Genomic DNA, 17,565 nt, shown 5'->3' with positions numbered 1-17,565 from the left:
CTCCAGCACCACAAAGTACCCATCTGTTGGGCACAAAGTGGCCCCCGGGGCCAACCAGTCACTCTGTATGGCTCCTTCCACACTATGCCATGGCACCTTGTGTGAAGCTGCCTCATGTGTCAGTAACAATGCCTCTGTTGGCTATAAAAAATTTTGTTGTTGTTGGTCACGAAGTCGTGTCAGACCCATCACAACCACATGAACAACATTCCTCCAGGCCTTCCTGTCCTCCACCATCTCCTGGAGTCCACTCAAGCTCACACCAACTGCTTCAGTGACTCCATCTAGCCACCTCATCCTCTGCTGCCCCGTTCTTCTTTTGCCATCTATTGTTCCCAGCATTAGGCTCTTCTCCAGGGAGTCCTTCCTTCCTTTAGATGGCCAAAGTATTTGAGTTTCATCCTCAGTATCTGGCCTTCCAAAGAGCAGTCAGGTTTGATCTCTTCTAGGATTGACCAGTTTGATTGTCTAGCAGTCCAAGAGGGTTCACAAAAAATAGTGCAACGGTGTCCTCTGGTGGTGTGAAAGCAAGAGTCATCTAAAGGGTAAACAAAGAGGGTAGCAAAGTTGCACAAGAACTCACAAAATATGAAGCCAGAAAAAATATTAGTACTCTTAAAGTAGCCAGAAATAGCACTAGGCTTGACTCCAGATTTACTAGTACTTCGAGTAGACCCAATTAAATCATCAGAACTTTTGTTAGTCATGGCGCAATCCAACGTCTAAATCTGGGCAGAAATGGGTAAAAAAACAAACAAGAGGAGCAGAAATTCCATTGAAATATTAGATTAGTGGTTTTCAACCACCAGTCCGTGGACAGGGGCCGGTTTGTGGGAGATTTCTTGTTGGTCTGTGTGTGTGGGCGGGGGGGGGGGGGGGGGGGACATCCCACTCACCAAGAAATGGAGTGGGGTTGGTTGTGCTCCACCACTTCTTCCTCAGTTGGCAACCAATGCCACCAGGGTCGGGGCAGGGAGGGGGAGTAGCCAGCTGGGAGCCACGCTGCACCGAATGGTATTTTGTTCTTTTGCTAGCATTTCTTATTGCTTGATTTCTGGTTGTTTGGGAGAATTTTCATTTTTTGGTTTTGTGTTTGGAAACTAATACACAGAATACTGTATTGTGTATATGCTGCTTTTTGTTTCTGCCTCAGCTGTCCACGAGGTGGTTTGGCAGTCTTCGCTGGTGCCCAGATGTGGAAGGTTGAAAACCGCTCCGTTTGATAACCCTCCCCCACGGAAGGCCACAGTCCCTTACGAGCTGCATCTGCAGGTGGTGTTTCCCTTGGAGAGCAAACCAAAAAAAAAAAAAAAGATGGGGAGAGCTTGGAGTTTTAGTGGCCGAAACCAACTAGTTCCGCTCTCACTTTTCACAAAGTGGGCGTGGACAACAACTCTATTTCCTCCTTCCTCCCCCTTGCCCCGATGTAACCAATCATTAGGCAGGATGACTACACTGACCAATTAAATTTTGTTCTAAGGTAGGAAGGACCATGGCAAACTGGAAAAAAAAATCTGTCAGCCAATCCAGAAAGACTTTACAGAAGCCCAATCGGAAGGCCGGTGTCACTGTTGTCCCGCAGCTTGTCACTCAGGAGGAGGTGGCGGCGGCCTCCGCCTCTTTGGGTCGCTGCTGACGGGCTGCCGGGTGGCCCCGCTCGATCGTCCGCTCGTTCTCCGACGGGGCTTTCGAGGCCCTACGCGGGCGGGGCGATGCAGCCACCGGGTGCCCAACAGCCCGCTCCCCCGCAGCCGCCACCGCCGCTGCTCTACGCGCCCAGCAACGGGGATTTCACCTTCGTCTCCTCGGCCGACGCCGAAGGTAAAAATGAGAAGGGGTCGCGAGAAGTAGAGTCGTTTCTCCCGCCGGGAGCAACTGGGTGAAAGGGGATGGCCGGACCGGCAGGGCTGTTTGACCCAGCGAGCTGATCCCGTCTGGCTTCTTTTTTCTGCTGGCTGTAGAAAAGGGACCCATGTACAAACTCCGCCTCTGAGCCTTGGTGGCCCAGCCTGGTCTGCGTGGCAGAGGCACCTGCGTGGAAGTGGGGTGGCTGGATTCGGGCTTGGTCCCGGGAAGGAGGGCGGGAGAGCAATTTCGGGTGGGGGAAAAACGCGCAGGTTTCCGAGACACCCTGAATAGTCACAGGAACAAAGTAAAAAATACGGGTGATGATGAGAGTTGAGGAATGTAAACACTGCGGGGCAGTTTTGCTTTTTCCCCCCGTTCCTTCTGCTTCTTATTTATTATATTTATATCCTTCCATTTTCTTTCACAGACTCCAAGGCAGCACCTCTTTTTCTCCATTTTATTCGCATGTCAGCCCCGTGAGGGAGGTTAGGTTTAAAGTCATTTATTGAGGTTCAGGCGTCTGGATCTCCAGAGTTCTCGACCAGCCCTCTAACCACCTTAGCTCTCTCACACGCATACACTTAATGTAGTAAAACAGTTGTCTAAATTATCAAATCTCTACATGTAAAGTAGCCGGATGTGCTGGGTTTTTATCATTCTCAGCTGTCCTGGCCAGTAGATTGGATGGGAGTTGTAGCCTGATACAAGGATGCTAGAAATGTGCCGGTGACACCCCTTTAATATGACTGATTAGTGCATGCAGGTTTGGGCAGGTGGGAAAATGGTTGTGTAAATGGGCTCTATTCTCCCTTTTTTCACTTTACTTGGTATTTAAGGCTGAGATGGTTGACATTTATGTTCTCAAGGAACACTGTGTTCTTTAGAGTGGACTACTAAATTGAGAATAGCTCAGATAAGCATTTTGTTGGACAGCTGTTTCTGTATCTACTGTGCATACCAATGGAATTTGTTGGATTGGTCTGTTCCATTGAAGTAACATTTTAAAGCTTGGAGTACATCCTGAGATTGGGAGATTTGTTTGTCATGTGACTTAATAGAATGGTTGAAGTGTCATGGTGTGACAGTGTCATGGCCTGGAGAAAAGGATGAATATGTACTTAAGGAATTTAATGCAATCATGGCAATCTAAACTTTTAATATGGTGGGAATGGCAGGCCCAGCATACTCTCTCTTGATTGGAATTCATAAACAGCTTTCAGCTACTTGTATCTGCTAGTGCTCCTCAGTAATATGCCACTTTGTATGTGAAGTGGAAACAAAATGTTTAATTCTGTGTGAGACAATTATCTTTTGTAATGAAAACAGCACAAAGTCTTGTGGCATGTTAAAAGCCCACATACTGATTATGGTATAATTTTTTGTGATCTTCTGCCCATATCATCTAATGTCCATTTTTTGTCCTGATTAAATAGTGTAGGTATACATGGAGAGGTGCAAGTTGTGGTGAAATTGTAAACAGTGAGGTCAGAGGGAGTTGAAGTGGAGAAAGTACAGTCAGTCTTATTTAGAATGGCCATTCATAAAATATTTTTTGGAAGGTAATACAGACATCCACTACATGTGCTAATCAACTCATCTTTGTAATAAGGTAATTATTGCTCTTTGTGCTTTCTAAATTTCAGTTCCTTCTGCACTCATTGATTACAAGTCTACCTCCCCCAATCTTGCACAAATCATGTGTGGATAACTTCTTACTTGAGGGTAACATTTCATATGTATGCTAAAGTGGGCTACAGTATACAAGAGCTCATTCTGTAATACATTTGTCAGTTTTTAACATGCCATAAATCTCTTCATTTTTGCTGTAGCAAACTAACATAGCTATCTGAAAACTTCTAGTTACTTTCCCTATGGTTTTTGTATGCTTAATTTTTAACCATATGGCTATCATAAGCAAACATTCTAGATTAGGAAAACTATATTGATCTGGCTTCTCATATATGTGCCCTATTCCTTGTCAAGATCTGAGTGGTTCAATAGACTCTCCAGATGTAAAGCTCAACCTTGGAGGAGGAAGTGGGGAATTTATCAAAGAATCTACTGCAACTACATTCCTGAGGCAGAGAGGATACGGTTGGCTTTTGGAAGTAGAAGACGATGACCCTGAAGATAATAAACCTCTCTTGTAAGTCAACATTACTCTGAAATTCTTTGCTTAGTTCTGTATATATATGAAACAAATATAAAGCTTGTTTCAAAGCATGGTCAATCTTGTATAATTGGAAAAAAGGATGCAAATGAAAAATCACTAATTTTTAAAATATTGACATAGATATCAATCAAGGTATCTCAATTAAATTATTCTTGAGTCTTATTCCTGAGTCTCATTCAAGAAGTCTTTTTACATTATAGATAAATGTTTGAATTCAAGACCCATCAGTTGTTATAGCATAGGAGAATATTAAATTCAGCTAATATGTCCACAGATTAAAATACATACACATGTTCAGTAGAAAGGCTGTATGGGTGTGATGGAAAAACAAGTTAGTCTTTTAAATGGCTGGAAAGACACATGATGCCAAATCCATGTGTGTGAGGTGGGGTAGCACATGCATCTTCTGTAGCCGGCCATCCACTGCAACCATCCCAACTCCCAGCTAAGACAGTCACTCCAGAAGAGACTTGTCCTGAAAGTGCTAAGCAAATATATTAAAGCAGACTCTGGACAGGTCTACAGTATCCTTGGGGCATCCATTAGTTTTTCTCCATACACACTTAAGCTGCCTCCTATTTTGTTTCATTTTTATTAGCTCCGGGGTATACCATGGAACTGTACAAGGTATACCCAAGAAGGCACTCAGGTGCTATTGTGTCAACTGCCTGGATTATCTTTAACAGACTGGTAGCCTTTTCTGCCTTCTGTCATGCTTGCAAGCTCCACTCATACACTCTCACCAACCAATCATCTTACTCACTCCTACCCCTTGTTTACCCCGGTCCCCCTGCCCGCCCTTCTGAAACTTACCAACATTTAAGGGAACACAGTCTCATAAGACTTCACATCATAATGCTATCCCCATACCTGGATTTAAAATAAAAAAATCTAGAGTGCACCCTGTTACATGTGTTGGGGCAGTCCCATGGTTGCACCTGAGTTTATTAAATCCTGAGCTGCGCCAGCTGGGTAGTCGGATGGGAGTGGGGGTATGGGGCAGGGAGCATTCCTCCAGCCCCCTGGGGCTTAACTACCATGCTTCTGGCCCAGCAGTTGAGGCCTGCCTAGGTGTCTCACATTCCAATCAGTCCTGAAGGCAGTAATCTTCTCCAAGAAGCAGGGGGACCAGTCCAGCAAAAACCAACTGGTGTTTGTGGGGGGAATTGCCTGGTAGATGGTAAAATGCCAGCTCACTTTTTTCCTTGAAGAGTGCCCCATTTGCTAGGTAAGGCACCAGGACTTGGTTGGTGCCAAATTTAGTTTCATTAAATCTGGTTTTCCTATTGCATTCAAACCAGGAAACATGGTTGAAACTGAACACTGGTTTTTGACCCAACATAATACTAAGTCAAGATTTTTAGCAGTGAACTAATGTTAACAGAAACCCTTTTCTAGTCATGCAGGAAGGTAAGGTAAGTACATGAACCTGTTTCATTTGTGCTTGTTGAGGCTTGCTCATGTAGCACTAAAGCATGTCTGGACTGAGCCACTGTAATGAGAATGCAAATATGTTTGAATGTTCTATATATTTTAAGCAACTTAGTAAATTGTATTATGCTTTATGGTGTTCAAACAATTTCAGAGGCATATTATGAAAATTCTATTGTTTAATTTTAGGGAGGAGTTAGACATTGATCTGAAGGACATATACTACAAAATTCGATGTGTTTTGATGCCAATGCCTTCTCTTGGATTTAACAGACAAGTAGTAAGAGATAATCCTGATTTCTGGGGCCCTCTGGCAGTTGTCCTGTTCTTCTCAATGATCTCATTATATGGGCAATTCAAGGTTGGTAAAGGGCTTTAACTTAAAAATAAATAAATTGCTGGGCTATGCCATGGTCATAAGCAGCTGAAAAGTATATTTCTTAATCTCATATACATCTCCATATATAAGATTGAAGTAAATTACTAAGGAAAATAATGTTAGAATTTCTTTTTTTAAAACCTAGCAGACCTATTTTCATTCCTATGTTGTGCTGCTAGTTTTTCTAATTAGCAGAATAAACTTGTGACAGTTGTACATTCTGCTGTTGCTTTTTAGCAGCTGATATTGAGTAATATATGGCATTTGAACATGGAGATTCTATAGAATCATAACTAGTAGCTACTACCTGTAAGCTGTGTTTGCAAACTTCCAAATTGCTTTCACTAATGGCTTTGAAGCTAGAAATCTGCAAATACCCACAGTGCTTAGTCTGCAGTGAGATCCCCATAGCTGCATGCACAGAACTGCAGGACTAGATTGCAGCAGTGACATTTCTGTTAAGTCACAAGAATGTATTTGACCTTTTCCCACTTTTTCCCTTATATTAAAAAAGCCAATAGATAACTTTAAAATGCCAAACCAAGATTTATTGAAAATTAGTCTTCATGAAAAAGAGACAATATTGACTAGACCCTTTACAAATTTCTTAAGGTGGTATCCTGGATTATAACTATTTGGATATTTGGATCCTTGACAATCTTCCTGTTGGCCAGGGTTCTAGGAGGAGAGGTAAGAATCTTGCAAAAGTAAACTTGGTTTCTATACCTGACAGTATAGTGCCACTATTAGTTAGTGCACTGCCCACCCCATTGCCCAACAGTCTACTTCAGCTTGCCGGGGTGGTGTCAAGTGTAATGTTAGAGTACTCACCCAGGTTTCTGTTCCTGGGGACTCAACATACAGGCAGAGGCAACTTTGTCAGGTGTGTCTCAGAGCTCCAGGGCAATCATAGGTCTGTTCTAGTTGTTATCTTGACCCTGTTCATTTTGGACAGGCACACTTTGGATCAAGTGTGCTGTATAGGGATTATAGTGATCTGGGGATGGAGGAACTTTTTAATGTCCATTTGTCACAGGCAGGTCATTATCTGGTGGAATTTCGAAATATGAAGACTCTTAGCCTGTGCAGAGTAAGAGAACTGATGAAGGTGAAATGCTCTAGAAAGCTGCTTGATCTGGATGGGTTTCTGACAGCTCCTGAATAATTTCCTCACCTCGCACGCACTTCTATCAAAGCTCTGGTTGAACACTAAAATAGAAAAATGACTTGGGCAGTTGACACAATTGCTGCGCAGTGGTCTCTGTTGCTGAATAGAGCCAAGCAAGCTTCCTGGTTTTCCAGGGAGCTTCAGCAGTGTAATGAGTAGGACAGCAACTACAATAGTGTTGACAAAAACATGAACAAGTCCAACCATTCACAGGCTAAAGCATATTTGAAAGCCTGGTATGTGGTAGAGAGAGCAGCAATTAAATTGCCAAATTGAGAGTTGCACAGAGGAGCATTTTCAGGAGGTAACACAGCTATTCAAAAAAAGAAAATGTGAACCATTTGATATTCTATGTCACTCACTTATGCAACAATTTGCATTTGCACTGACTTGGAAGTTGTAGTAACTGTGGGATAGTTGCTATAGGTCTAGTGCCCTTTGTATGTATGTATGTATTTATTTATTTATTTAAAACATTTCTGTGCCACCCCCATCGCAACAAAGCCTCGGGGCGGCTCACAACATTCATAAAAAATAATAATTTAAAAAGTGGTACCATCTCGGTTATATATATTAAAATCTATAAATACAATAATAATAAATTAACAGTTAAAATAACTTTAAATTTGTAGTCTGTTTATAGCAGATGCTTTCAATTTGTGCATCCTGAGAATGTGAAATTTTTGCCATTCCTGGTTCAAAAATTGGCCAGTGTATGGGACACTGGCCAAGAGGGTAAGAGTAGTGGTGGATGCTTCTTTATGGAAAGGTATGATTGTCTATTGAAATACATTTGAGAAGCCAACTTGAATAAATTTTAAATTGTTTCTAGGCAGGTGAATTTTCATTGTTGCACAATAATTTATGATCCAGTCTGAAACTTGATCTAGAAGAGCAGTGTAGTATGTATAGAGTTCCCATGGGAGACTGAGTTGCTGGAAACAATGTATGTAATATTGTTCATTTCATATTTGTAGGTTGCATATGGCCAAGTTCTTGGAGTTATTGGATATTCTTTACTTCCTCTTATTGTAATAGCACCTGTGCTTCTGGTGGTTGGATCATTTGAAGTTGTTTCAACTCTAATAAAAGTAAGTTCAATATTATGTTTGACAATAAAAGAATGCCAATTATTCTTTCCTGGAATGAAGTATGTCTTTCCTTTATATAAGCAACAAGTATTTTGTGAGTGGGTGGGTGTTTCTTACAGTGTGAGTCATGATTTCTCAGCTAGTCTATATTTGTCAAGTATTGTTGAAATCCTTTGTAACAAACAGTCACATAACAGGACCTATAGATTTCTGAATTCAGATTATGACGACTACACTACTCAGCTATTTGGACCATTGCAGCAGAGTTCCTCTGCAACATCAGATTAGTTAAGTCAAAGGAATTTTTAGAAATATAAGTTCATTATGATATCAAAGCAGATTATTCAATAGCATCAAGAGGAAAAAGTCAGTGAGGAGAGAGATTAGGTCCTTGAAATATGTTTGACATGTTCATCACCCTTTGCATCAAATCCAGCCCATAAAAATACTTAAGATATTGCCCTCCAAATGCTTTGGTACCCAAAGTTCAGCATGCTTGCATTGGCCATGCAAGCTGACATCCAAATTAGCTTGAAGGTACCTAATTGAAGAAGGCTTATTCATCATTTTTACAGCTTTGTATGTTTTTAAAACTTAAAGTAGCTAAATGAAGCTGGGCAAATTGTTGGGAGTTACAAAATTAGTACTTGAATTCATCAGTTTCTAATGGGAAGGCATGAAAGATTTGAAAAATGCTTCACAGTATTACTATTGTATATTGAAATATGCACATTTCTAGCTAAATAATCTAAAAATATATGTGAAGTGGTATCTGTAAATATTGTGATAGAAATGTTAAAGGAACTTAATTTGCCCTGTTCCATCTGCTGTATAACACCATTCCAATGCACAGTTATTTGGGCTGATGTAGAAGACTTGGCAATTACAACTTTCATACAATATTTGAGTTTGTGAAAGGTTTCACATCAGTTTTCTGATGCGGTTTTCTTAACTGAATGAATCAGTTGTCAGAGGTACCCATGCAAACTGATTGCTTTTTCAAAATGATAGTAAATGGCATTTAGCAACCAAAAGGTGGCAAGAATAACCCGTTAGAATGCCTGACTTTCCAATAATGTAAACACATTTGCTTGGTTCTTCTGATGTTAGCAAATCCTGATTTAAAGTCATTGTACTTAGTCACAACTTGCTTTGTCCATTTCAGATATGCTACTCTTTGGGGAGCTTAGGGTTCCTTTCTGTGATAACATTCTATCTTTTTATTTTTGTCAGCTTTTTGGAGTTTTTTGGGCTGCATACAGTGCTGCTTCCTTATTAGTTGGAGAAGAATTTAAAACTAAGAAGCCCCTCCTGATATATCCCATCTTTTTATTGTACATTTATTTTTTGTCCTTATATACTGGGGTGTGACCAAGTCAAACAAGAACAATGTCTTGCTCACTATGAAGACTGATGAAATGTTACCTGATTGAAGAGAGAAGTGAGTGTGTCATGTCTGGCTGTCAAGTTTTCAGTGGTAACCCAGTTATATCTATGTATATTATTTAAGCTGTTTTAGTTACATTAGAGATTTATAAAAGAGTTTTAGGTTTAAGACTATGTAGATTTTTATTGAGCAGATATAAGAATATTGTGTGTTTATAACTCAAAGTTGCAGGATAACAGCTTGATAACTGTGCCAAAAGCACTAAGAGGATATGATTGATGTGTTAAATTGAAGTGGAATTCTAATTAATAGTAATGGTTCAAAGTTCAATTCTTACATTTGAAATTGCAGATTCTGTACATATATTTATGAATCAGTCCTAAAGATTGTTCAGACAACCAGTACACAACTGTGACACTTAATGTGAGTGCCTTGCACACACTGATTTGGCTGTTGAGTCATTAAAGGTCTGACTTTTTAAGAAGGGTGTTTATGTCAATCATATTTAGGTTTACATATTTCATTGTTAAGAGGGTTTACAGATTCCATAACAACATGAAGAAACAACTGTTTGAATTAGTCCTTGGTTTTTAACAAACTATATGTATGCCATAGGAAAATATTCTTTAATAATATTGATTTTGAAATTTCCACAAAAAAAGCTGCTAGGGGTTTTTAACCTCCAGCTTTTATGGTAGTAGTATTAAGTGGGGAGAACAGTTTAAATCAACCTTATGATTCTGAACACTGTCTTACGATGGAATAAAAATGCTTCTCCAAAACTGTACTTGTTTGTATAATGCCTTGTTCTGCTATTTTTACATAATACTAGTCAACCTGGGGTGGTATACTAATTTGGAATGGTAAAATGATGCTCTTAATAAGGTCTTCATTCCTTAAGAACAAGAATTACAGCATTTAACTTTGATTAACAAAGTTAAATTTGTGTTTTGATTACTAGGATTATTATTACTTGATTTGATGATATTACTGAAATTGCCGTTTAAGATTGGTGCAAACTATCTTTCCCAACAAAGCAAATTTATCTGACACATTTCTAAAGGAAATGTTTGTTTAGTGTGCTTTGGTATTTCCAAATCAAGTCCACCTATGGAACTGTATGGACATGAGCGGACTCATGCATGTGTCTATTTTTTTCTGGATTGGGAATCACTGGCATAAACTGATTATGTATCTAGCTGCCTATCCAAATAAGGATACAGTCAGCACTTGAATTGGTTTGTATGGATGCACTTTGGAAGCACATTCCCACTCGCATAATTGGTAACTAGACTTGTGTTAATGTCTTGTTTAGATCACGAGCCCTTGCCAATTGGAACAGCTGGGGGAAAATGAACTCTAACCTTGTAAAACACTAGATACATTACCAAACTGGTTGTGGGAGAAAACAGGATTTTTCATAATTAAACAGTTAATCTAAATTTGATTATACTCTGTTCTATAGAAGCGATTCAAAATGGATTATTTGTTCTAATTGAATTGAATTGAATTGAATTGAATTGAATGGAAACAAGCAGTCATGCAGTGCTTGCCAAGTTGATACCTCATGTACAAGTGCTTGTTGTTGTTGCTAGTCATGAAGTCGCGTCCAACCTATCACAACCCCATGGACAACATTCCTCCAGGCCTTCCTGTCCTTCCCCATTACCCACTGTCAACCTAAGCTCAGACTGACTGCTTCAGTGACTCCATCTAGCCACCTCATTCTCTGCCGTCCCCTTCTTCTTTTGCCATCGATTGTTCCCAGCATTAGGCTCTTCTTCAGTGAGTCCTTCTTTCCTTTAGGTGGCCAAAGTATTTGAGTTTCATCTTCAGTATCTGGCCTTCTAAAGAGCAGTCAGGGTTGATCTCCTCTAGGACTGACCGGTTTGATTGCCTTGCAGTCCAAGGGACTCGCAGGAGTCTCCTCCAGCACCACAATTCAAAGGCCTCAGTTCTTTGGCACTCACCCTTCCTTATGGTCCAGTTTTCACAGCCATACATTGCAACTGGGAAAACCATAGCCGGTTGTCTATACACACTTTTGTCAGCATGGTGATGTCTCTGCTTTTTAGTATGCTCTCTAGATTTGCCATAGCTTTCCTCCCCAGGAGCAAGCGCCTTTTAATTTCTTGGCTGCAGTCCCCGTCTGCGGTGATCTTGGAGTCCAGGAAAATAAAATCTGTCACTACCTCCATTTCCTCTCCATCTATTTGCCAGAACGTGATAGGACCGGATGCCATATTAGTTTTCTTGATGTTGAGTTTCAAGCCAACTTTTGCACTATCCTCTTTCATCTACACCAAGAAGCTCTTTAGTTCCTCTTCACTTTCTGCCATGAGAGTGGTATCATCTGCATATCTGAGGCTGTTGATATTTCTCCTGACAATCTTAATTCCAACTTGTGATTTATCTAGGCCTGCCTTTCTCATGATGTGCTCTGCATATAAGTTAAATAGACAGGGCGATAGTGTACAGCCTTGCCGAACTCCTTTCCCAATTTTGAACCAATCAGTGGTTCCGTGTTCTCACTGTTGCATCTTGACCCGCATATAGGTTTCTAAAGGGACAAATAAGATGGTTTGGTACTCCCATCTCTTTAAGAATTTGCCACAATTTGTTGTGATCCACACAAAGGCTTTAGCATAGTCAATGAAGCAGAAGTAGATGTTTTTCTGGAACTCCCTAGCTTTCTCCATGATCCAGCGTATGTTGGCATTTTGATCTCTAGTTCCTCTGCCTCTTTGAAACCCTGCCTGTACTTCTGGTAGTTCTCGGTCCACAAACTGCTGGAGCCTAGCTTGTAGGATTTTGAGCATAACTTTGCTAGCATGTGAAATGAGTGCAATGGTGCAGTAGTTTGAACATTCTTTAGCATTGCCCTTCTTTAGGATCGGAATGTAAACTGACCTTTTCCAATCCTGTGGCCACTGCTGAGTTTTCCAAATTTGTTGGCATATTGAGTGTAGCACTTTTACTGCATCGTCTTTTAGCATTTTGACTAGCTCAGATGGAATAATGTTGCCTCCACTAGCTTTGTTGTTGCTCAGACTTCCTAAGGCCCATTTGACTTCACATTCCAGGATGTCTGGCTCGAGGTCAGTGACCACCCCATCGTGGTTATCAGGGACGTTAAGCTCTTGTATAGTTCTTCTGTGTAATCTTGCCACCTTTTCTTAATCTCTTCTGCCTCTATTAGGTTCCTGCCATTTTGGTCCTTTATCATGCCCATCTTTGCATGATACATTCCCTTCATATCTCCAATTTTCTTGAAGAGATCTCTGGTCCTCCCTATTCGATTGTTTTCTTCTATTTCTTTGCACTGTTCATTTACGAAGGCATTCTTACCTCTTCTAGCTATTTTCTGGAATTCTGCATTCAGTTGGGTGTATCTTTGTTTCTTCCTTGCCTTTCGCTTCCCTTCTTTCCTCAGCTATTTGTAAAGCTTCCTTGCATTTCTTTTTCTTTGGGATGGTTTTAGTTGCTACTGCTTGTACGATGTTGTGAACTTCCGTCCATAGTTCTTCAGGCACTCTATCAGATCTAATTCCTTAAATCTGTCACCTCTACTGTATATTCATCAGGAATATGATTTAGGTCATACCTGAGTGGCCTAGTGCTTTTCCCTTCTTTCTTCAATTTAAGCCTAAATTTTGCAACAAGAAGCTCATGGTCTTTTTTTTTTACTGACTGTATAGAGCTTCTCCATCTTTGGCTGCAGAGCAGATTTGACCACGTCCAGCTTACCTTGATTCATAGATCTTACATTCTAGGTTCCTATGGAGTACAGATCTTTACAGCATCGGACTCTCCTTTCACCACCAGATACATCTGCAACTGAGTGTCCTTTCGACTTTGACCCAGTCACTTCATTCTTTCTGGCACTACTAGTACTAGTCCTCTGCTCTTTCCCCAGTAGCACATTGGACACCTTCTGACCTGAGGGGCTCATCTTCCGGCATCATATCATTTTGCCCTTTAGAACTGTCCATGGGGTTTTCACGGCAAGGGCACTGGAGTAGGTTGCCATTTCCTTCTGCAGTGGATCACCTTTGTCAGAGCTCCCTGCTATGACCTGTCTGTCTTGGGTGCCCCTGTACGGCATAACTTATAGCTTCACTGCACTACACAAGCCCCTTCGCCACAGCAAGGCAGTGATCCATGAAGATGACAAGCATTTGTGCCTATATATTAATATCAATTTGTATTCACTTAATTCCACCTAGGTCCAAATTACTACTAGAAATCTAACAGCTGAACTCTTAGTTTATATTTCCTAAGGGCACAATCCTATGCTGTTTAGACTGAAAAATGCCCTAGAATGCCATGACTGGTTGGGGAATACTGAAAATTGCAGGATTTTGATTTAAACTTGCATGGGATTGCATCCTAAGCTAAATAGTACATTTATTATAATATGAAATCACTTGACAGCTAACATTAAGATCATAGTCCTAAGCATTATATTAGTGGAACTTAATTCTAAGGTATCATTGTTCAAGATCACAACCTTGGAGCCATCTCCTTTGTTAGAATTTTCTTTCTTGAAATTGCTCCTGCAAGTCACCCCACCAGGACTAAAATAAGTACATGGGAAGACTTCATAAGTATGCCTTCTGTGAAGTTTTTCTATATTATAAATATCCTAAAACAACTCATTGTATCTTCACCTAATAAATGGAATAACAGATGCATCACTTCTTTCCATTTTAATTGATAAAAGCTTTGAAAATACACATCTCCAGTTAAAAAGCAGCACATGCTCAGCATTGGTGTTATTCTGTGTTGGCAGTTTTCAGAACCATATTGAAGTGTCCTCCAGTCTGTGTGATGCCATGGCTATGCTTTGAAATTTAACAAGGAAAATCAGCTAACATATAACTATTTTGAAGAAAAGTATACCTATATGAAAGTATACACAACATCACTACTGCTTAATATCTAACATGGCAACTTTAAATAACTAGTTAATGACTGGTAGGTGGTTTCAAGTCCCTTTTCTAGCTTTACAGCAAATACATACGTTTGGATGAAAGAAAACAGTATGACCATCTCTGGTGACAGAGCATAAAATGTGCATATGCAGTAGGCCAGTCATCATCCTTTACTTAAATATGGTTGGAACAAACATTTAACTCCTTACAGGCTTGTAACTTAAGCTTTTACCCCAGATTAAAATGTTTATTACTGTGTATTTGGAATTAACATTAGTTTTATTCAATGAAGAATTGCATAATGTTTCAGAAGTGAAATATCTCTTGCATATGCTGTGCAAAGAAAACTATCAACAGTTATTGAATGCTTCAATGGTTTGTTTTATAACATTACATTTGATTCCTATTTCTAGACTAGGCATCTATGTAAATACAGTATATGTATTTTATAAAAAATGAAATTAAACTTGTTTGCAGAATACATAGAAAGCTAATTTATACTCTCCAAGGGATAAATATCCACATTTCATATGTTTAACTTCTATGTTTATACAATGTAAATAAATTTTTAGGATTATTGAAAATATACACTTTGTCATAATTGAAAGCATGTTAATGTTTGTTTGACATCAACTTAAAAGCAATTATTTTGACATGGATGCAAATGTGGAATGTGGGAGTTTGATATATCCTGTTCAATGTTCATAGTAAACATTTCTTGAAGACTAATTCCAGTTTATAAACAGATTTCCCCTTACACTTTATAGCTGTCTTGGGGTAATATTTTTGTTTTTTAAATAAGGAAATGGATCTTCATTTTACTTTCATGGAAGCATTTTTACAACATCCTGATAAAGCTTCTAAGAATTATTATGGTGGGTGGTAACATAAGCTCTAGCAGTTTTACAAACCACTAAAAGTTACTTTTAAAAGTGTGTCTGTATTTGCATAAGTGTTGGCTGTCACTCTGATCACTTTAAAAGATTGGCATCTGAGTAGGTATAGATCCCAGATGACACGAAGGAACTAAAAATCCTGTTTGATGCCGTATAGATTTTTTTTTCAGATGGTATCAGCATACAGGCAACTATACTGTGCATGTTTTATTGTTGAGAAGTACCTTTAGAAATAAAGGCACATGCTTTCTAAAATGTAGATTGTTACTGCACAGAGACTCTGCTATGGACAACGGGAGTTGTAAGACTTTGCTATAAACTTAGTTTGGAGAAGACATCTAGGACACATGTCAATGACTAATCACTGATGTCAGTGAAGCTTGATTGCCTATGCATGACAGATCAATGATTATCTATTCACCATTTTGTTTTAGTGTAAGTATTATAACCTAGCATTAGTTTCTAGGTCTCTTCAGTTTTGCCTTCTACAAAAACAAATGTATTTTCCTTTATTACCACAGCTATTTTATGCATACACAGGATTAGGAGAAAAGGGTTCTATATCAAGTTATTTAAAATGTAAGTATTATATAGTTTATTCCATATTGCATGGAATTAAGAATAACTATGTTACAAATGAACAAGTAATATTCTTTAGACATGGCATCAGCATCTAGCAGAATACATAGTTTTAAAGAGAGATAAATGTAATTTGAGGAGACCTTAGAAGCAATCCAGCCTTGTCATCATGGTACCTGTAATGTGTTTAGAAAAAAAAAAAGCTACAGGCACAGACCGATACACAGAGCAAATGTATCTGTCGCTGCTCTGTTAGTTATATATTAAGGTTATAATTACAGCCCAATACAAAATTTTGATTTAAAAAAGCTTGGCAAACTTCACACAGAATTATCAAAATTTCATGTTGAGATCCACACACCAAATCCCTATATGGTTTTGTTCTGAGAAGCTGCAAGTAAAACAGACTAGGATGTACATTGAAAAGTTACTAGTGCATGGCTCCTCCACACATTTCTGCACAGAATTGAGAATGTTAATAGAAACTTGTCATAATGAGGAACAACTGCTGTATGGCCAATAGGTTATCTAAAGTATCCTTTATATATAAGGCTATCACAGTTTACTGTTTCCCTCCATTTTGGAAATCCCACAAGAATTTACTTGCTGCTTCTTGCTTCTCAGAGACCCTTCCAACATGATCCTGCTCTTTGAAACCTCACAACTTAAAAATTAAATCATCATAGCTTGGCTCACACCTCTGAAGTTTATTGCAGGCTTGTGCACTTGTTCTGTATATTTCACTTGCTTCACTGTATATTTTCTGAACTATCTTCAAATAGCAATTAGTGTAGGGCACTGCATTTATAATCCTTGCTCATTTCTCTTGAAATGTTTGCATTTCATTATCTTTTCTGGAATTGTACAAAAATAGCCCAAATTTATTTTTATTTTATTTATTTATTAAATATTTTTATGCCGCCCCATTCGCCGAAGCTTCGGGGCGGCTCACATCAATAAATTAAAATAATTATAATATAAATTAAAATATAAATATAAAATTAAAATACAGCAACACAGTATAACATGAAGATGAATGGAATGATGTATGATGAATTAAAAAGCTTCTTTAGTGCTACTACATGCACAATTTTAACTAAAATTACTGAAAGAGGAGGGGAGGAGTATGGGGAATGAATGTAAACCAACCAAAACCAAATTGCTCTGGAACTGGGTGCTTACTTGGTGAGTTCTGTGAATGGATCTATTGTGAAGTTTTGCCTTAAATTGTGTTTGGCTTTGTCAAAAAGTAAGTTTTTTTTCTTAATTAGCGGTAATGTTTCAGTAAATAGGCATTTTTAGATTTGAAGATTACTAGGAAAACTTGGCAGATTACCTGTGAAAAACTGCAGTAGGTGGCTTTGGAAGAAAATGCACCATGTATTTTTAGCTAGTTATTTGAAACCACTGATGCAGGTTCTGAGAGCCTAAAGCAGTACCTGTGTCTTTGTCACTTGTACCCTCTAGGGCTCAAGTATTCTCTTGACCAAAAGAACCCCCCTCGCCCCATACTGCTCCTCAAACCTCTCATCCTTCAGCAAAAGCAAGCATTATGCCACCTTACACACTAAAGGCTTCATTCTGATTTATTGAATAAGAGAGCAGCTTGCAGTGTAGCCAGCTGAGGAATACTTCATAGTTTTAAGAATTTTTACAGTTTAACATGCAAAGACTTGTGC

The 17,565-nt window shown here is 39.2% G+C and overlaps 1 protein-coding gene across 2 annotated transcripts; it reads left to right on the top strand.

Annotated features, from left to right (window-relative positions):
- Positions 1 to 1,591: 1,591 nt before the first annotated feature.
- Positions 1,592 to 10,264, top strand: YIPF4 (Yip1 domain family member 4). Of its 2 annotated transcripts, XM_044453372.1 has the most exons (6): positions 1,592 to 1,821; positions 3,832 to 3,994; positions 5,642 to 5,813; positions 6,444 to 6,521; positions 7,977 to 8,090; positions 9,324 to 10,264. In XM_044453372.1, exons 1-6 carry the CDS (start codon positions 1,713 to 1,715, stop codon positions 9,459 to 9,461), a joined length of 774 nt encoding a protein of 257 aa, XP_044309307.1. In that variant the 5' UTR covers positions 1,592 to 1,712; the 3' UTR covers positions 9,462 to 10,264. The 2 variants fall into 2 exon arrangements, with proteins under 2 accessions (XP_044309307.1, XP_044309390.1); XM_044453455.1 differs by lacking the exon at positions 6,444 to 6,521.
- The last annotated feature ends 7,301 nt before the right edge of the window (positions 10,265 to 17,565 follow it).

Source organism: Varanus komodoensis, unplaced genomic scaffold (genome assembly GCF_004798865.1).
Source record: "Varanus komodoensis strain SLA01 unplaced genomic scaffold, ASM479886v1 scaffold1, whole genome shotgun sequence".
NCBI lineage: Eukaryota > Metazoa > Chordata > Lepidosauria > Squamata > Varanidae > Varanus > Varanus komodoensis.
Note: the sequence above shows the minus strand (reverse complement) of the source record. Positions and strands in the feature narration are given on the sequence as shown.